At 36.6% G+C, this 22,143-nt stretch overlaps 1 protein-coding gene across 2 annotated transcripts in view; it reads left to right on the top strand.

Moving 5' to 3' along the window:
• The first annotated feature begins 465 nt into the window (after nucleotides 1-465).
• LOC126836399 (dual 3',5'-cyclic-AMP and -GMP phosphodiesterase 11-like) overlaps nucleotides 466-22,143 on the top strand; it is a 35,754-nt gene continuing 14,076 nt past the window's right edge. The window contains exon 1 of one of the 2 annotated variants that reach the window (XM_050569752.1): nucleotides 466-1,141. Coding sequence is in view for 1 of the 2 variants with exons in the window: in XM_050569761.1 (XP_050425718.1) it covers nucleotides 1,081-1,141 (61 nt within the window). In the remaining variant the exon portion in view is untranslated. The remainder of the gene's footprint in view (nucleotides 1,142-22,143) is intronic. The other variant, XM_050569761.1, reaches the window with a different exon arrangement.

Raw genomic sequence — 22,143 nt, 5'->3', positions numbered from 1 at the left:
TGTATAAAGAAAAAATTGAGCATCGTTTAGCATGTTTTAAACGAAATCAAATTAAGTTGTAATTTTTCAAAAAAAAAAATTCCTCCGCCGCCGTCCGCGCATACCACCGTCGTCGGTCCGACCGTAGGCGTTTGTTTCGTTCATTCATAAAGTACATATTTTTCGACTGGCGGTATTTTAGCGTATTCGCTCGTCCCACGTGTTTAACCTGCACACGCTCACACACCACACACACATTTTATTAAACGCATGACAAATATTATATAAACACACACACACACACACACGAGTGGCAAGAAGACTAAAATAATAATAATACATAATATTATACAAGAGCCACCGTACTGTTGCCTGTTGCCGTATTCAACGGCCGCGGCGAGTAACCCTTTCCCCCTCTCGGCCGTTTGTAATGTGTTACAAACACATACGCGTCCGCCGTCGTCGCCGTCGCCGCCGCCGCCGCTCAGTTCGACTTCGGAATCGGTTCAGTTTGTTGCTGACGGCTCGACGCCGTACACACTTGTTATTTCACATGCGACCGACCGACAAAAGCGGATCGACGGTATCGACGCGATTTTGATGATATAGAATATAATTTATTAATAATTATAATATTGATCATAAATAATACGCGACGCGTTCCCGGTGTCCGTCGTTCGGTCCGCCGTCGCCCGCGCACAGCTGCCGTCGTGGGGGTAGCACCGTCGTTTTTCTGGACGGCCCGCAGACGTCCGGTTGTCCAATAATCGCGGTCGGCCGTTCTGTGTCAACACGGTGGCAAACGACGCGGCCGGCAGCGACCGCCGCGGTGGTGCCGGACGTTGTCATCGTCAGCGGCGCGGTCGGACGACCAACGGCGACTCGACCGGCGGGTGCGTTGGGTGTCGCCCGGACACGGCCGACGACCGAGCGGACGGCACGACGTCTAAGAAAATCACGACGGCCGGCGGTGGACGACAACGGCGACGGTTTTACGACCGGTTTCACAACGGCGGCAATAACAGCGGCAGCACGGGCGGCGGCAGTAGCAGTTGTAGTAGCGGCAACGGCGGCGGCGGCGGCAGCAGCAACAACAGTATCATGCACACATTCCGGTTGCCGGAGTTCCTGAAATGCGTCAAGAACTATCTGAACAAAAAAGGTAAAAAAAAATAAAAATAAAAAACGCGCACGACCGTCCAACGATGACACCACGTCTATCGCCGTGTAATCAATGGGGGGGGGGGGCAGAGCACCATCCCCGATCTCGGATCTAGACGCTGTGTCGGGACCGAGACGATAACGCGACCCGGCGGCCTTTCCGCGATTTTTGTCGTCGTTGTTCATTAACAATAGCCGCCGCCGTACTACCTATGCAGTTGTCGCTGATAATACAATATGATCAAACTGCAGTTGGCATAAACGTAAAATACGTGTAATAACGATATTAGGTACTATATTAAAAAAAAAAAAAACTATTAAAATTAACGATCGTTTCGACGTGTGTACGCGCCTAAAAATCTTGGAAACTATTACAGTAGGTAACAATAATTAGCGACACGAAATTATGTATGTGTGCTATACCGGTTGACACCTTGTGTAGTAAGTTGTTTTGAAGACGGCGGTGAATCGACGACCGTATTGTCACCGTGTCTTGGCCGGTGTCGTTTGTTGTTCGGTTTTAGTCCACCGACGGAGTAGGTATAACCTACACTCTGAACCACCCACGTCGGTGGTCAGACGCGGCCGGTATACTTACCTTCTTGGGCCGTGCGTTTAACAGACGCCCGGTAATTGGGGGGTGAAAATGGTCTGTAGGTTTTGAAAACGTTCTCAGACGAGTAACGGTGTGGTCGGTTATCAGCTGGATTGTACGACGCATACACTGTTTTTTTTTTAAATATGATATCTGGACCCTGGCCAAACGGTTTGTACACAGAGCGTTTTATTAATACTGGCGTTTATTTTTTGGTTTTGTTTTATTTCGATATTTTATTTTTGTAACGATATATTAATAACGAAAAAATACGATTCCAATCACGTCTTGACGGACACATACACACACACACCACTCGCACAGTCACCTGCAAGATATTCGTACATATATTGTACAATTTTTTTAAAATACCGCTCGTTTTTTCCCCAACGAGGTCCCTTTGGAGATGAGGGGGGAACCAAATCGATGAAATCTGGTGGTAAGTGTGTTTTTTTATTAAAATCGGCCAAGCTCTTCCGCGGTAGCCCCGCCGCCTGCTGCCTTCGTCACTTCCGTTATTCCGGGAAACCGTCTAGTCAAGATTTTTTTCTCAGCTATTCCTCTACAACAAATTACTATACTTCAACGAGCGACCGCTGGCCTTACGGTTGGCGCTTCTTCTCGCCAAGATTATTATCATAATTATAATAATAATAATGATAATGCAATTTAACGTTAGTATTTATTATAAATTACACAGTATGTGAGAAATAATGCGCGTGCGACGATACCTCTGGCCGGCGGTATGCCTTCGCATAAATAATATACTATTTACGCTTGTAATACAGTGTTTCAAGGACGTTTGTCGCTTTTATCCGTTTGGTTTGTTTTTCTCTCTCTCTCTCTCTCGTTAAGGTCGACTTTATAAAATTATAATAATAATAATAATATAAACGAACGCGACTCTCGACCGTGTTTACCACCGGCGGCGGCGGCGGCGGACCCTTATCGTGTGTGTGCTGTACAGCTGTGTAGTACAGGGTGATTCACAGACTGTTGTAATTGGGCAGACGATATGTGAAACCGTGTGAATGATAAAATTACAACACTATATCCGGCGGTTAAGATAATCGGTTATATATTAAAAGAAAAAAGTAAGAATAAAATGGACCGGACTGGCAAGATATTATAATATTGAATAATAACTATCACCATTAGGTACAGTATGTACGGTTATTGCACAATACAATAGACTCAATAGACGTACATAACAAACGAAACAATAATAATAACAATATTATAATAGTGTTGGTCGGTTCGAAACGGAGTAGTCAATGTTGTTTACCGGCAGTGGAAGTGATAATGATAACGAGCCCGGTACCAAGAAAAAGCTTTATCGATTTCCTATTTTGCTGTCAAAAACACAACAATAAAATAAAAACAGATTATACAAATTCATTATTATTATTCAGTATGAAGATGTAGAATAATATTCAATATACTAGAGGAGTAATAATAATCATGCCAGAGATAAAATCATTTACATACAAGATAATAGTATGATTTTTTAAAACATGCATAATAATATGAATGAGTTCTCTCCCATCCGTTATGGTACTATAGAATTTTCATAATAACAAAACTGATATTATAAACCGTTTTGACTTGGCTTGTTTGTTTTTTTTTCGACCTTGAAAACCAAAAAGCCCATCAATTAGGGTTTGCCGTGGAGAATAAACAATTTATATAATGCTTAAATAATTTTGTTAACAATCGATCGTTGAAAACTTAATTTAAGTCATTCGAATTGAACGGCTTTTAATTTTTTTAAACTTATTTTGTTTTCATTATTCATAAATAAGTATTGATATCATCAACATATATATACCTAGTTAAAAAAAACTGTATTAAGCGTAAGCAAATTTGCAATCAAAATTTGAGATGTAAAAGTCTAATGGTGTACGATTTGGCGTGGAATATCTCAAATATTTTGAAGAATACAGACGCTAATTTGATCAATTTTTTCCAAAAGTTGTATTAGCTTTTCTAATGTACATAATACGTATAAATATTATATTATTGTTTAAATATTCAAATTGAATACATCCAATATGGATTTACAATGTAAATATTTATATATCAATCTATATAAAAAGAATATATGGAAAAATGTTACGTTCCGGATTGAATTGCAAATCTATAAGATACGCCCACACACAGAAAATGGGTTAACATTATATAATTTTTGCATGTAAAGAAATCTGTATAATACAGAAGACGATTTGTTAGCTAAGCGCGCCAAGAAGAGCTGATGTCACTTTTTGAAACAAGCTATGTGTAGCAAAATACATTTAATTAAAGTACGAATTTGTATTTATTATAAGAAGCGTTACTAAAACGTTTTTAAAAGCGTATTGTGTAGATATTTGGCAGTATACGAGACGATTAAATTTATATTATTTTATTATGATATTGTTGTTGTTATAATATATATTCCAAGACGGTAATATTGTAAACGGCGAGATGAAGTAATAGCGCTAAACCCGTTTGGGAATAAAGGAGAACCCGTCCTCGATAATATTGTATCGTTCACGGTTATATTCTATTACCTATATAAATGTATATATATTGTTATTGGAAGTTATGTCGGCTGTTAAGTTTTTCCAGTCTACCACGTTAGGTTAGGGGATAAAAGCCTTCGCCTTTCACCGGGTCGACGTTGGTCATATTTTGCAGACTTTATTGTCGGGAACGGCCAAACGTTTTTTTAGTGGCAAATGGAAGAATCCAGTTTTGGTTTAAAAAACTAAAACAGAAAATGGTCTGCAGTCTGAACTTGGGTGTTCTAAACGACCATTCTCGCCAATTCAGCTGCCGATTGAGTCACGACAATATTTATATATATATATATATATATATATATATATATATGTATATTAATAATATTATAAGTATATTATTTCGATGACGATAAAATGGAAACGCGCTGACGCGAATTGGATTTGACTGCCCGGCTGATGGATAACCCCGTTGACCGGAATTATTGTCCATTTAATAATTATTAGCACTTCAATGGTCGCACCGCGGGTTTAATAATTAATGTCATTGAATCTCGCCCATTAATCGGGACACACGCTGTAATTGCATTCTAAATTCCCAGTATTGTATAATTATTGTTATTATATATATATATTTTTTTTAATTACCGCTCGCGTCCCAGGTAATTAAGATAGCGCGCAATCATCATATTATTATAATATGTATACCGGCCCGTACATTGTGTCGTCTCGCATTTCGTTTGTCTGCCTGATGTGTTCTGTTTTTACCACCGTGGTCAGTGCCGAGAACAGCAACGAACACTTACCGACACCTACATCATATGATGGCACTTACATCATCGTGTGACCCCCAAGTTTTTAAAATAACGTAGCACCTCGTTTCCAAAATTTGACGCTAACAATTATTTTAAGGTCGCTTAAAAAAGGCCAATAACGTCATTCTGTATAACAGTTATTCTAAGGTGACGTGGCATAATAATAATGAAGAAGATCCTCGTTTTACCATCGAAAACGGTCTTTGCCGTGACTATACTTGCTTGTAAACAGCTCTAAGACATTTTGTACACTTGCCCGATTTACTAGGTACCCTCCGGCGCGATCTGTGAGATGTAACAGCTTACAACAATAGTGATAACGATATGGACGTTGTGTGTATATTTTTATTCGTGTAAATACTGTGAAAAGTTAAATGGTAATCGTTGATAACGCGGTGACGTCATAGCTTCTGTTTGTTTATTATCCTATATTATTTTTCGTATAAATTGTGCACACGGACATAACCTTGCCGTTAAAACGTTTGTATTACTAGAATAATTATAGTTATTATATTACTATAGAAAACGAATGACGGAATCCAGGACGTCTGAATTCAACATATAGGTCATAGCATATACCGTCCGTGGAAAATAAATAATATATAAAGGCATATTGTGCTTGTGAGCTTTCCTCAACGGGTTTTATCTCCCTTCCTCGTCTACTGTTAAATCCTCCCTGTAAACATTGCACGCTTTCATACAACATTATATACGTCACTGTTATAGGATTTACCGGCGTCGCCTATTTTCTGAGCACAAATCCCTTGTACGACCGACAGGCCGTATAATTTATTGTCTTATGTTTATAATAACAACAATAACAGTATGTTACTATTCACTCATTTCAACACATGAGATTCACGAGAGTATATTGTATTTTGAAATGTAAACCATAAGCGTCTAATATGAAATCGATTATCAATACTTGCTGCTGCTGCTGCTGCTGCAAAAAAAGGGCTAGCTTATTAACTGTAAGTCCTAAATTTCGTTTAAACGGTCTTAATGGTTTTCACCGAGGCTTGAAGGAGTTACCGAACTTTCCAAACAATTTACAGTAAATAATTAATTACATTTAAGTTCCAATATTATAAAACGTATTAAAACAAGTCGGAAGTAGAAAAGCTTTTACTCGGTGCTGGGACCTATTTACTTGGTATTTTATACATATACAGGCAATTAAAAAATGAAAACTATTAATTTTAAAAGTAGTAACAATAACGTTCGTCATTAAACTTTACATATATGTTACATTTTTTTGTAAAGTTTTTTTTTTTAAAACCAGTTTACACTATATTTAAATTAATGTGGTTTATGTAAAAATAATAGTATTATTTCTGACAATTTCAAAGTTTTAATTTGTCGGCTTGTAAACAATAACATACTAGGTATTGTTATAGTTACTTTTGATATTTGGTCGTGATTCACGAATAAATGTATATTTTAGCTTCGATGCAAAGCGAGAAGGTTTTTAAATAAGATAACATTTTTAGCGTGTAATTGTGTAATTTTTTTCATTTTTCTGCACGTGTCTGTCATCATCAAGTTTTCGTATCTAGTTTCGTCTATGTGCTGTGTGTGTGTGTGCGCAGCTTATATTGTTTAAAAAAAAATTATACATGCCACTTTGTGTGTGGCATATTATGTTTACCTACCGTCGCGTCGTGGTCGTTCCGCGACCGTCTCGATACAATATCACAATAATATTATTTTATACATGATAACAGAATCTAGTCACGGACAGAAATCATTATATTTTTACCGCGCTGCCATTACTGCGTCCCATCATGAACGCCTAAAAAAATTTGCATTACAACGACCGAGAAACGCGGCGGTAGGTCAGATGGACGAAAAAAATTTGCTCGGAAGTCCGCGGTCGCCCATACAAATTGCTTCCCCCCCCCCGCGGGCCCATCTTGTCACATGCCCTCCCCCGCTCGACCTGGCGATTATTATTATAAAATAATATATACCTACTGTGTACAATATCTTCTCATTGGCACGATGTCCGACGATATTTTCGTTGGCGACCGCATACTATATTACTATTATCCGATTTGCGCTCTAGAAGGGGTTGCCGCGGTAACGATGCAATGGTACATCTCTCGACTTGGTCGGCCAAAAGATAAAGACAAATAATAATAACGATATAATTGTCAACCGGTTCACGCGCAAAAAAATTATCCGCAAACGCGCCCGATCGGTGTATTTTATTATCAGACGTTTTTCCACCGACTTGGCTATTTATTTTCCATCGTATCGCCTCTTCTACATAATACTTTACATCTACTATTGTTTAATCTCTTCGCATTGTCATTGGTATAACACCTCGACAGCCGCACGGAATTATTATATCGCGTGCTAGCCGGTTTCATATAATATAAAACAGCCTTAGTGTTAAATAGGTGCAAAATGGAAACGCTCTGTTATGCCGTCCTCTCGGCGCCCAAAGTCTGGCTCGGCGTTCTGTGTTTTTTTTTTTTTTTTAGAATAATAAAATTATTCAATAACAATTTGTCCCGCTTACAAGTCGAATATACAAAAATGTTGGTCGTGCCGAAAATAAAACGTGTTTGTGTCCGACTTGGCTATGTTATGTATTATGTAAATTAAAAAACTTACCGATACGATACCTTAGTTTACCTTATTTGTGAAATTAATGGTGAAAGGTTAACGTGTTTTTTTTCAAAGTAAAATAACTGACATTTATTAAGAAAATGTTTTCACACGGTGTAAGTTTGTTATTTCATAATTATTCCTTCAGTGTTGTGGAAATAAATAGAAATTCTCGCTTTAAATTTTGGTTTTTTGGTATATCGGTTGGCTAACAGTATAATTTAGACTTGTGATGCATGAAACGCCCTTCATCCACTTTAGGCTTTGGGTTGTACCGACTCCGCTTTTAATTGACATTACTCATATTTATTTCTGTCTTGATGTATGTTGTTTGAGGTCTGAATCCGCAATAAGACGATGGCCGCCACCTGTTAAAAAAACATAAACGTCATCTGCTCATGTCTATGGACGAGAAGATTTGCGTTTGGACTTTTTATTTTGACATTTTGTTCACTAATAACCTTTCCCCGGACGGTATCGGGAGGACCCAGCAGCTGATAGGTGTGTTTTTTATACATCAAGTTTTAAACAGTTTTTTAAACGCATTGAATAAACGCCGTTGCTGTTATTTCACAGACCATATAATTCTTTGATTACATAGGATTTCACTAACGTGTGTGTCCACAATGGAATTACGTGTTTTAGTGCAGTCTACCATTATAATGCGATGATGCATTATCTAAAAAACTTAACGAATTGGCAATCGTCGCCAATTAAAAAAAAAAAAAAAACCCAAATTGGCACCACAACAACTTAGACACTACCGTGCGGTATGTATGAGTATTTGTAAAACTCGGTAACATTGACATTACAGCCGTTGGTCTTTAACCTGCCGCAAGTGGATTTCCTCAGTTAACACAATTATGTACACTGTATACAGTAATATTAATGTAATAACACTTGGTGTAGTCGTGTCGCGGTGGCATAAAATGGGACTGGGAGCGAGAGGAGGCAAACCTCCAGCGGCCGCCATGGACCGGACCGTGTATCGAAAATAGAAACAAGTCGTTGTGCCAAGGGACGGGTGGCGGAGGCCGAAGCAGACAAAATGCTTTTAAAATGCGTTCTCTCTGGACAGTGATTCCCAAATAGACGGTAACCGGCAACAATTGGTTGGCCAACAAAAAAAAAAAAAAAATCCCAAATCCAAAAAAATCTAGCGGGTGGGTTTTCGTTAAGGCCCGGTAAACGTCTGTTATCCACCCAAGTAGCGAAAGCATGATTTTATTGCTGCCGTTGTCGGCTATAGTTCGTCCTGCACAGGGTATACCCGTTGTTGTACAACGGTCATTGCATTCCGTTGCTAAAACCTATAGAGTATACACCCTATTACTAGTCATTAACCGAAAGCCATAATAGCGGTACGCGCAGGGCTCACTGTCGTAATGGCGGTTTGTGTTGTTTTAAATGACTCAATAATAGCGCATGTTATTGTATATAATAAATATGCAACGAAATATGATAGCATTAGGGTCAAGTGGAGTTAATGAGAATAAACGGCCAACTGAACAAATGAAAATGTAGTTTTTTTTTCTGTTTATGTAAGTAATTATCAATTTTTGCTTTTTTCATTACAAGGTTACTACTAACGCCTGTCAGATTATTTAATATATTGTTACCAATTTTTACTTCTAAATATTAAAAAAAAAATTAAATACATTTTCATTTGCCTCTTTTGACCTTGTATAATTAGTAATTACATCATGAATTCTGGTCGGTGTTAACATATTCATTAGGCTACCACCCTATTCCCCTGGATCGTTTGACTGTTATATTTTGTTTGTATTCTCAACTTTGTTGGACTATACATTTTGGTTTCGATGTGGACCTCGAAATCGATGATGAGTTGCCTCAAGTTAAGTTCGACAGAATTTGAGGTGTTGAAAACGGTCTATTTTTCAGGGAATAATAGGTACTTATCTCAATTGTATGCAGGCCGCCTGTGAATAGACATTTCTATATGCGTGCACTTTCGGTGCATTCTTTTTGAGATTCTTTATCGCCGCCTTGTTAGACTGATTAGTACGTTTGGATAGAAACAGGTATTTTTGGGGCCTCGGGGCCGAAAATCTGACCCGCTTCCATATTCAAATCCAATCAAATCATAGTTATTAAGTATCCGTAATAGCCAAGTGAGCCAAGATCTCGTATTTTGTACACGTGCTCGTGGTTTCGATTTAGATACACGTGGCTTGGTCAGACACGTGGACATTGCCTCTTTGGTTTGGGGATTTTTGGTGTGAATAGCCCACCCTACACGGCCGACCTGTTCGGCTAAATTAATCTTGACGGTTTCGAACCGCAGACGGTCGCGGTTAAAACGCCCATAGCTGTGAACGCGGTTATTGAACTTACCGTCTGGAGATTTCGTGTTTGACTGTTTTTTTTTTGTTCCAGTTTGTTACTTTAATACAAGAAACCAAAAATACGGTAGTCCACCAAACAATAGACGTGTGAAATGTACGTGCATCGCGAAAATTAGAACAGTTCCTTTTATACAGCTGTTCATGTATGTAGTTAGGGATGTCTGGTCGAGTGGCAAACAATAACTACACTAAGTAGTTCCGTCCCGGGTTATTTTAGCGAATTGGGTAATAAGTTCATCGATCACTGGCCACGGCCACATTCGCTTTAAAACGAAAGACAACGATATTTGTGAACTGGATATGGTCTTTTAGTAAATTGAGTGTAAGCTTAAGCCTTCTGGAATCGACGAGGGTTAAATCAGACTTTTTGTTTTTTATGTTAATACAATACATATTTTAACGGAAACAGCTGTTTGTAAAAAACCGATGATCTACATGTTATGTTTAGCAATGATGTAAAACCGAAAAAAGGCGATTTAGTCCTCGATGCCAAAGTAGTTACACGGAAAACCTATCACGGCCGATTCCTTTGTACATATGTTTTCTGTTTGCGCTTCGGTATCGTTTCCTGGGTAATATGTTATGCCAATACGTGTGTCGAATAAAACAGGTTGTACTTTATCATGCGGGCCAGGGCGACGAGCACCAAAGGAGTTCGGCTTAGCTTTTAAGGTTTTTTTTTGTTATTGTTTCAGATACAAACGACCGTCCATTCGTCCACGTCTAGTTTTTTTTTTCGCTTCCGCGTTCAAATAGTTTGTGCGCGAAAATCTCTTCACAATACCACTTTACGGGGTGGTTTCTTGTCCTTTGTTAGCGCGGGAGGGGCCGGTCCTTTATATTGCGTGCCCCCCCCCTCGCTTAGATCATTTACAATGGATACCGTAGCCAATATAACCTCGGTCCACCGACAATTTCAGGTAACGGTGCGCAACTGCGCATGCTTTTACTGGCGCATTAACGACTGTGATTGGCGAATCGATTCTGGGCGTGCGCACTAGAAAGTGCGTTACTTGAAAATTAATAAAACGTGAAGGGTTATGTTGGTGACAGACGGTCGCTACATCCATGGTAAACGATCAAAGGTCACATGCCGAAAAAATACAATTCGAACGGTTTCTTAAACTAACATTGGCCTGTGTCGTTCACACATTCGTCGCGTGTCCTACACAATACAATAAAAACTGTTGAACAGTAAAAACCAAACAGTGTTGTATGATTCGCGTTCGGTGCAAATAACTCTGTACGTGTGTCAGCGGTGTTTGCGGATTTTGTGTAGACGCAGACGTACGGAAATCAGACTATAATGCTAGTAGCATCCAGCATGTACGATAAGCATATCTATCTACATATACGTATATACATATATATATTTATATATAATATTCTTCATGAACACGCCACGCACACACACACGTGCGCTTTATTTTATAAAGATAACGTGGAAACCCACGCGTGTGCGTAGGCCGAACGTAGCCGTTATGACCCCACAGTAGCTTTTTGTGTGTGCCACGGCCGGTATACAATTTTTTTTTGGTTTCGGGTATTTCGAGTATTGGCCTTGAGATGAATTACAATGAATTGGCTCATTCATAGCTTTTCATCTTTACACCGTCGTCTGAACCCCCCCCCCCCCACACACCGTCGCGCCACAGTTGTTATCGCTTCAATATCATAATTATTACTTATGCGCGCGCACTTTGGTCGTATACAACTGTTATATCAGCACAACACAATTAACACTATATTATAGTATTATTGATATGTATACTTACAGTGTCAATAAAAAAACACAACTGATGTAAAACAGAGTTGTCGAAACGATTACAATTTTGTTATTTGGCGGCAGACTTTCTGTGTTGCCAGTACAGCCTTAAAGCATTCGGTTAGGTTCAACATAACATTAACCATTGGGGTAAGCGCATCCTATGGCATTTGCTGTGCACTAAACAAATATTTTAATACAATCGTACGAATAATCAACATATAAACATAATATTATGTAACGACGCCGCTCTCTTGGAGAAGCGCTTGTACACAGGGTAAACGGACATATGCAGACCTCTTAATCGAGCCAGACATTGATTTGTTAATGTAATATTCGTTACTTGTGTAATAAAATGATCCAAGAGAGGGAGGATACAAAACGGAATGATATGTCGGGCCATGCTAGTGAGATGAAAAGGCCTTTTTCCTTTCTATGTAAATGTGACGAGAAGAAATTGTTTTTCACATATTGCTTGCTTTCATCAGACAAGTAAAAACGACCTAGTAAAATCCTAACGACTTACAGAAACTTATTTAGAGCCGAGGTTTTACGATTGATTTTCAGTTTTTCTAAGTAAAGGATCGTCGCTTGTTTACTAGTTAATTGTATTAGTCCGGACTGCGTATGTAACAAATTACACAATTCTTTATGGGAAATTGTAAACAGCTTATAGAGACAATGACATAAGTGTAAATCAATAGTTCAAACGCTTATTAAGTAATTCATTTTTTGCGTTTTTATTGTAATGTATCTACAGAACTTACGAAAAATTGTACTTAGATTGTTCAATACTCGAGTCTATAACGTTGAGGCAGATCATACCGAATCTACAAATAAAAAATTATCCATTTTATTGGCTACTGTATAATATAGAACAAAATGTGCGTCAGAGAGCGTTTCGTAGTGTGTTCGGAAACGTTGCTGTTAATTAGTTAGTAATTAATTACCAGTTAAAATGTAAGTAAAGATTATCGTCTTACGTTATCAGCATCGGAGTTCATTCAATTAAACCGAAACGTACACACAATACCGCTAGTTGTTTATTAAATGGTTTGCATCACAGTCATCGTCCATGGTACGCTGCGCCGCCGCCGCTGCTGCACCTACATTTGAAAAAAAATGTTGTTATTGCAAAAGGCGTTTTTCCTCAAAAGAAAACATATTAACTATTAACCTGACGCGTATAATGTAAAATTAATATTATTATTATTAAAAAAACCATCGATACCGTTCGGCACTGTTGTTCTGACTTCTGATCCAAATTAACGTGTTTTCAAAAGATACACTACAAAGATAACAATAAATCAATATAGTTAAAAAGACATTTTCTTAGATGGCGGCGGCGATAATTAAATATATGTATATAGTTACCACGCCAAAAAAAACGCAAATGTTATAGTCCTCCGTCTTCGGGTATTCTTTTGAGGGTGTCCGAAGGGTAAAGTACGTTTCGTTTTCTGTTAAGTATTTTTTGGCATCGACGTGTAATACATCAAACTCTGTGAGTACATGTTGTATGTGCATCGAGACCGTCGCCTAATTTTAAATTACTTAGTTTGGCGTTGATCGATTGACACTACACTGTGCACACCTGTGACAGATGAGGCATTGGTTACTTACCATAGATGTATGACATCAAAATCTCCAGGTACACAGGGTTTCCCTTTTTCACCATATTTCAACCTATTTCCAAATTGCGGAAATATTTGGTAACTTTATGTGGTTACATTTGCATTTATCAATTTGGTCACGTATTACTAATTGAAGTGGAAAACGATAGGGTAGAAGCAATTTTTACCAAGATGAAAATTCTATTTTTTATGTATTCTAATGGGTGATGTTTATTAGTTTAATTGATTATCTCTTTCACAAATTGATCAAAAATTATGAAACCCCAAACACTAATTGACAAATAATATTGTTAATAAAAAAACTCTTTATAAACAATAATAAATTATAACACAAAAAATACCTTGTACATTTTTTTCTATTTTGTGTTATCAAATTTAAATATTAATATTATTGTTAGTAAACAGTTGACTTGTTGTGTCTTATTTACTATATTGTGTGCAATATATCATAATTTGACGTGTCTTACGATTGATCAATGACCGGTTTACATTTTGTTTTAATCTCTTTTTAGCTTCGACGAGAAGTTAAAAACATATGTGACGAGATATGACAAGTGTACTTACGGTTCGATATGCGTTTTCTATCGTTTGAATGATAAATTCCAAGGGTCGATAATATTAACAATATTATATGAGTAACAACACCAGTAAGTGTTAACGGTGTATAAGTAGACCTCTAATAACGTTATCGACGTTAAGTTTCTTAGTCAGTCGTGCGTTGTGCAAAAAGTAATGCCGATGATGTTACCAGGCCCTGGACACTGATCGAAATTAACACTTACCACACAAAAACGCGGTGGCCATCTTAAAGGCTACACCGCTATAATGGTATATCTATATTTTTTTCACTTTTTTGTTTACATTGAAAGTGATCCTCTGCTTTCATCTATTCTGTGGTATCACCTCATACACTCGGCTTACACTAAAACCCATTCAAAATATTATCAAATATTCCCCTCCTTCCCATATTGTGTTATGGTATTTCATGAATATCATTATCATAATTCTCATCACGAATTATCATAGTATGAATTTGATCGTCATTTATGCATTGTGTGCTCGAGTTTTCTTTTTAATATATTATTATACTAGTTGGGCATTGTATTAGTAAATCGACGTCGACCTCCGTTGGGCAATCTGAGCGTTTATGACTGGTAAATACCTAACATAATAATAAAAAAAAAAAAAAACAATTACTTGGGTTTATTATGTAAACGAAGACACGCGTGCATGATAATAGTGATTCGTTGGCGACCCGACTCCTTAGATAAGTGGATAAGTGATAACAGCTCTGCGATACATTTATATTTTATAGTTGTGTGAATAGTTAATTTTTTTTATTATTTGTTTTGCAACAAATAAAGAATTCTCGTTTATGTAGAACGCACGCTATCACTGTAATCTATCTTCAGCGCCGTTCGAGTAAAATGTATTTATTAAACAATTATCCAAAATCACTGGCGTTAAGAGGGCGTCGCACCGCCTATTTTTAAGGAGTAAAGTATAGGCAATTTTTTACAAAATCTTAATTTAAAGGTTAAACTGTGATGTGTAATTATTTGTTCAATAACTAGGACTTTATTTTGGTAGTTAATTTATTTTTGGACTATCACAGCATGCTTGAAAGAGATTAAAAATGTTTTTTCATCTCTACATGTTCAAGCAGACTGAAAATAACTCGCTTAATTTTGGTTTTAGAGTAAAAGCACCCATTATAAAATTAAAAGAGAACAATATTCCGGAGGGCAAGACGGTGCGTTTTTTTCATTATTCCAAGTATAACGCTCAATACATAGTTTAGAAATAACGATTATTTTATATTTTTAAATGACTAACTTTTCAAAAAACATTTTTTTTTTAAAAAACGCACCGTCTTGCCCTCCGGAATATTGTTTTCTTTTAATTTTATAATGGGTGCTTTTACTCTAAAACCAAAATTAAGCGAGTTATTTTCAGTCTGCTTAAACATGTTTTTACCACTAAAAATCACCGGTGCGACGCCCTCTTAAAAAACCATCATTATATCTCGACGAACAAATTTGTTGTTTGTTCGACAGTTCCCAACTCGAGTCGTTCAATAATTATTGTAAGCTTTTCCAGCTTAAACGACTAGTTGGCGTGCCGAATCCGATTTTGGTATGAATGATCGTTGTACTCAGCCGTCATTGTATTTGAATGAATTGTAAACGACCTAGCCTGAGGACCCATATCGCGTGTGTCCGACTAGAGTGTATTGAAATATTTTGGAACGGTTTTCGAATTGCGTCGGCAAACAGTGATGTTATTATTGTTGTCGTTACACGTGTTTTTGCGCTAGGCGATAATAATAAATAACAATTCGGAGGTGCGCAATTTGTCCGTCAAAATATTGTTTTATGAAAACGCCAATTTTCGGCGACTAAAAATATAACTTGTGATGATATTACCGTCGTCGGCTACACGCACTCACTCGCCCTCGACAGGAGACGACGTTTAATTGACCAACAGCTTAACAACAATCGTCGTAGTACACATGGTAATAATTATCATCGTCGCCGTGGTGGTGTACGATGGGCGCGCGTTCAAAGTGTATAAAACCGTCTGTCGCCAACATATTATTATTATACTAAGCAACAGACACTGTCGGTTTTGCCAGAATACCTCGGCTCCGGCTATTTCCGGGCCCCGAAGTGTCCTACCTGCGAAACTTGTGGGCGTGAAAATGGCTATTTTTGAACTACCGTCGTCACGCGCTCATATGCCAACTATGCAGCAGACCGTCGGCTCGAGATGAATATCCACGCAAATTAACAACAACCCTCTTATTCTCTCTTGCCCATCCGCCCCATATAAATCCAATTACGGGTGTGCGCGCCTTTAGAAGAAACTTTGGATCGCTGTACCTACGCTTTTCCCATGATTTTTTGAAACCTTAATTAATTTACTTTGCTTTGAAACTTGGCGTACCCGTGGTTCGTCCGCGCATCGCAGCGGTTAACTTAAAGTTGAAAACCACTTTTATTTCCCTCGTCGTTGATGTTTCCGAACAATAATTATTTTCAGGAATGCCGAGTTAACGGGAAAACGCCAAGAATCATTAGGGCCAATGTGAGCGGTTTGCAAATTTCTGATAAACCGATGCTTTTTTGTTCAGCATTTAAAAGTTTTTAAACGAAGTTCCTTGCCGCTGTTAGGTTTTCTCCTTGGGTTTGGTTAATGAAAATCGACAGGCGGTTAACACAATAACGATAGACATGAAAGCCCAACTCGGATAGCTCTAAAGAAATAATTACAACAAACAATTGTAATTTTGCTTCCTCAAAACTACGGTTCGCTAAAAAAAACCTTTCGAATATTTGTTTATATATTTTATATTATAAGTTATATAAATTTGTATAGTACAAATTAATATTATTTTTAATTAATTTAACTTTTTAATAAATTACTTGTTTAAATTCTTTTTTGATTTTTTTTTTTTTAATTGGTTTTTGTAACAGTTCCCGGGGGTGCCGGGGACGCAATGCTATGTGGCACTAAAGACGTGTCAGAAACTAATAGCGGATACTAAAAATTATGTTCGATAGTAACTAAAATGTATTTGTTTCTAAAAGTAATTGAATGTTTTGTATGAACTCGAGTCTTGTCCAGACATTGTGACTCAAAATTTGGGTCTGTCCGGCACCGTCGACGGACGAAACTAATATTAAATTTGACGAACAGCTGGTTTTCAACAACATGTCGTTTTTTTGGCGAAACATAAAACCGGTACAATTCATAAAAAACTTGGTTTTTCTTCGAAAAATACTTAAAACCATAACAATATTATGTAGGTTACAACAACGCTGCTGTGTAGCTTCCGTGTGTGTACATATAATCAGTTATGATACTGAAAACAAAACTAAAATGACTATATAATTAGCGGTTACGGCTAACGCGACTGGTTAAACAATTAACGCGTTTCGGCGTTAATAACAGCTAAAAGTTTGCTTAATGAATCCGCGACCAAAAAATGACGTCACCGTTGAGGCGCGAAACCCGATGATTAAAAATATTATCGTGTAAGATGTCTTTGATACATTATCTTTATTATTCCGGCGGTGTACAACCGTCGAAACGCCGGTCGACGGCTATATTTTATGGGTATCTAGTCCGGTCTTGGGCCTAACCTTGTTGTTGGCTTTCAAAATATTATAAAACAAGAGAAGAGACAACGTCGCAGATGCTTCCGTCGCGTCGGTGCTCTACGTGCCCGTCGACACGCATACACTAAAATATTATGTTATACTATTATGTGAATACGGAAAATCGTTTGATCTTTTTTTTTCTTTTGTAATATTATTTTCTCTGGGCTTTGTCCAGCACCACGACCTTTGCTTGTGATTAGAAAGGAGAGCTGGGTAAGGGGCATCCTATAGTATTGCGAGTATAGGTCTACATGTACAAAATTGAGCTCCCATAAGTTCATCGGTTGTGTGACGTACATCAGGTACACATGATTAATGGTTATCAGTTATAATGATATAGTGGCTATTCTACTTTGCACAGTTATCCCCTCGTGCTTTATCTGCTTATCGCATAATGACTGTAAACGGTGAAAGAGTATTGCGGTGAAAGCAGTGTTGGAAAAGAAAATAATAATACGGAAAAAAGGAGAAAGGAGTGGCTAAACTTCAAAAGATGATAATAACGCTTTAGAAAAATAATATAGCCGCATCGACGTCATTTGTTTGGCTTTGACGCGAACCTGAAAAGGTATTGACTTTACAATGATGTGCTTTTTTATAATCTGTCTGTACGCATTATATCTCTGAAACAATGGACCGCGTTATTTAACTTAATTTTTCTTGCTTTTTTTTTGTTGGGGCAGAAGAAATCGTATCATTTTCAAACTTTCTCGAATAACATTACTTTATTTTACTTAATGCGCCATCTTTTCCAATTCGACTTGACATTTTTAAGTAGTTACACTTTTATATCAAAATCAAATAAACATACAATACACGCCTTATAATTTCGTGTATAATGTAACCGACTAATTGGACATTTTAGTGTCTCCTTACCTTACCTAACCTAACCTGACTAAAGGCTAAATCCTTTACCTAATAGATACATCCTTCCCGTGTAGAAGACATCACTTGTTTGAAAGATTTAGAATGTCACATTTATTATTTTCATATGTGTTTTTAGTAGTAACTAGAAAGTTTCTACCATCTATTAGAATCGTACATTTACAAGTTTTTGTAAGTTCAATAATAATGTTTACTAGTACACTAGTTCATTCAGTTGTGCGTTGTTATGACTGGGCTATAATTTATTGCATTTGTGTCCTCTAAGAAAGTACACATAAACGTATTATATTGTATCATCCTATTTCATAAATACATAGTATATATATAAATACGGAGTATAAAAAAAAATAATTGCAATTAAAGAAAATATAAACGCAATTTACAGTGTTATAAAACTATATAATAAATTAAAATGGTATTGATCAATTCGGTTTTTTTTATAACTAATTAATATATAATAAAAAAACACATTTGTTATATTTAATAGACTAATAACGCTGTGATCGATTTATTGTATAATCAACATCAATTAGACCGTTAATAACAATGTCTTATAGCCATTATATATTATGTTTACCATTATCAGCGTTAATTCAAATATTACGAATTTGTTCGTACAATATTATATAGAAGGTTATGCGTAAAAAGTAACATTCGTTTAGAACTAATGGGTTTAATCCAATACCCAGAATAAGTTGTTCATAGTAGCTGGATGGATGACCACCATTCATGCCAATAACAATTAGGTAAAGGTAGGTGGCAGGTATACTAGTGTAATAATTAGAAGAAAAAATACGCAATTCAATTAAAATTTTTCCTTTCAATTTTTGTCAAAACTGTATGGAAAATTATAAAACAAATACTATATGCGTGTTAAAAAAAAACTTGTTAATAAAAATTTCAAGCTAACATTATTGTATCTTATGTGCTGCGATGAAATTCAGGTTTAACTTGGCAGTAGACTGTTTATAGTATTTGACACTAGACAACACAATAATATTACCTATGCGTATTAACGCCACGTGCTTGTTAATACGGTCACATTTTTAACGATTTTCCTTCTACCAACTCTTAACCATCAAACAATCATCGTGCGTAATTGTCATTATCCGCCAATAATAATTATTAAGTGCCACTCTAGATTAAATTCGACTTATCGCTTTTGAACGAATTATTATCTTTGGTCAGGGTTTTTTTTTCTTCAATCAATCAATGTAACGGTCTTTTTTATTGTTATTACTACTATTATTATTGCCATGATAATTTTTTATTCGGTCATTACATTTTTTTTTTGCCAATTCATATCCTCTAATATTACTGATTGTACATGCACAGTAGTAATAACTATTAGGCATAGTATTTTAAATGTTGATTAAAACACGATGTTCATCTCTGTATGAGCCGCACAACAAGTGTGTTGGTCGCGCTTGTCTAGGGTTCAAGGCGTTGTTGCTTTTATTTGTTATTGATTTTAACGGTGTAGCACTAACCAACATAATAACAATAATAATGCATTATAGTTGTGAACGAATACAATGGAAGTCCAACGACTATTGCTTACTATGATACGCGGCGGCTACTTGATAAATTGTTTTGACGTGCTCGGCAAACGATGATCTAATCGATTTTTATAACACGAACGCCGAAATGGGTCAGTTTCATTGACTAACTGCTGTTTATGCTTTCCCTGTCTTCGTGTATAGATGAAAATTCTCACACATATAAAGTCCAATAAGTCATTGCACATATGTGAACGCGGATAACAATAACATACGATAAGTCTCCCCTACATATCATATTATGGTGTAAGCATGTGTGATATACATCCAATGAAAACCTATGTGTTTTTTGGTGTTTGGGTTACCATTAGTAGTGCTGTCGAATGCGGTGTTATTTTTTATTAAAAGCTTTTACTGTAAAACATTACAGCTCAACCGTTGTGGCAAAAATAATAACAATATAATTGTACAATGTTAACCGTATAACTAATTTAGCAGAGTAAGACTTAAATACTAAAAACGATATCATGAATTTGAATAATTGAACTAATAATTACAAAGCCAGTAGAAGAAATAAAATGTACAACGGGAGAAGGAGAGGTAAGTCCACGGAGGGAAAGATGTTTGAAGAGAATAATTGTATTATTTAAAAGAGCTGAACATCAATCACAAGGTGCCTCTTCATCGTGCAAGGTGCATAGAAGTTGTTGAAAATGCCCACGTGACCAGGGCACCATAATAATTCCACCATAATATTAAACTGTTCAAAGAGAAAGAGAGATAATTTGATTTGCAGAACGAGTGAAGAAGTGCTGGATTTGAAGAAATTAGAACGTGGAAGCGAAATAGAAGAAAAGGAACCGGATACAATAAAAAATGTATTAAGCTCGGCAATTGTATGAACGACAGCGATGATAGCGTGCCATTTTGTGGTAAGAGAACAGGACTGAGAAGGAAGAGCGGCAGCAAATGTAATGTTTAGGCTATGAATAAAATAAGAGAAACCGGCGCAATTTGAGGATATTGACCCATCAGTAAAGATAAGGCAATAGTCTGGAAATTGGGTTTTAACAAGCCCATATAAATAGGCTATTAACAAAGTGATTTGGCATTATTTGTAATTGAGATTGAAATGAAAATTATATTATTTGTAGTAAAACTGGAAAGACGTGGGCATGCGGTGTTATTAAATTTAAATTATCAAAATTATATTATGTCGTTGACCCGCCAGTCACAAATCCACTGAAACACAGTTCATGACTAGGAGTAATTTGCAAATGTGCTTTAATTAGACCCTCAAAATACAGTCAAGTTGAATCACGCAGTGAGTATTTTATTCGAGAAAAATGTCACATTATAATAATGTATTATATTATTTCGTCGACTGACTTTGGTAAACACATTTTTGATAGGAAAAATTATGATTAATAGTAATAATAAGTTTTACTCTAGAGAAATACCTGCGTGTGATGGTGAGATAGTTTAAGACTGATTTAGTTAGGTTGGGGTTTTTGACCTCTTAAGTTTCAACATACAAAGAACAGAAGAAAAAAAATAATAAGAGGTTTGAAATCAATGAAAGTATTAAAATAACTATGATAATAATTTTGTAGATTTCGTGTAATCTATAAAAAATCTGTTTTCAAATCATCATTTTTTTTTGGCGGCTTTCGGTTATTATTTTCAATTCGTAATGTGCTAGTTTTTCGAAATGCGAACTTGGGTTTCGATGAATCTGTAGTTGGTTTTTGGCAAAGGCGTTTGAAGAATTAGGGCGCATTTTTCCATGATTTTTTTAGTAAGTAATTAGTGTATGGTCCACGGCCGTGTGTCATTTAACAACTGCGGATCTTCAATCTTAGGTCGGTCTAGTCCGGATTCTCAAAGATTAACCGTCACGTCTTTTTCCATTGAGCATTTATCGTTGGCTACACACGTTTTGGCACTGCACCCATTACCACGTACAGCTGCAGTAGGTATTTTTAAAGTTATGATTTATTCTTATACAAAACACAAATATTTTCGAATGACTAAACGACAGCGCAAATCATTATCCCTCTACTTTTTTGAAAAATATCTCTTGTGTACATTTCATGCGGTGTAATACATTCCTTTACTATATAGCATCCAGTGTTGGCGAAGGCCTTTCCATATAAGCCAGTTTATTAAG

The sequence above is a fragment of the Adelges cooleyi genome, unplaced genomic scaffold, assembly GCF_023614345.1.
Source record: "Adelges cooleyi isolate 19-005CV unplaced genomic scaffold, UGA_ACOO_1.1 ACOO_flye_CR_arks_rails_tigmint_CR_PRNA_1, whole genome shotgun sequence".
NCBI classification, from domain to species: Eukaryota; Metazoa; Arthropoda; class Insecta; order Hemiptera; family Adelgidae; genus Adelges; species Adelges cooleyi.
The sequence above is the reverse complement of the archived record's forward strand: the minus strand, read 5'-3'. Positions and strand labels throughout refer to the sequence as shown.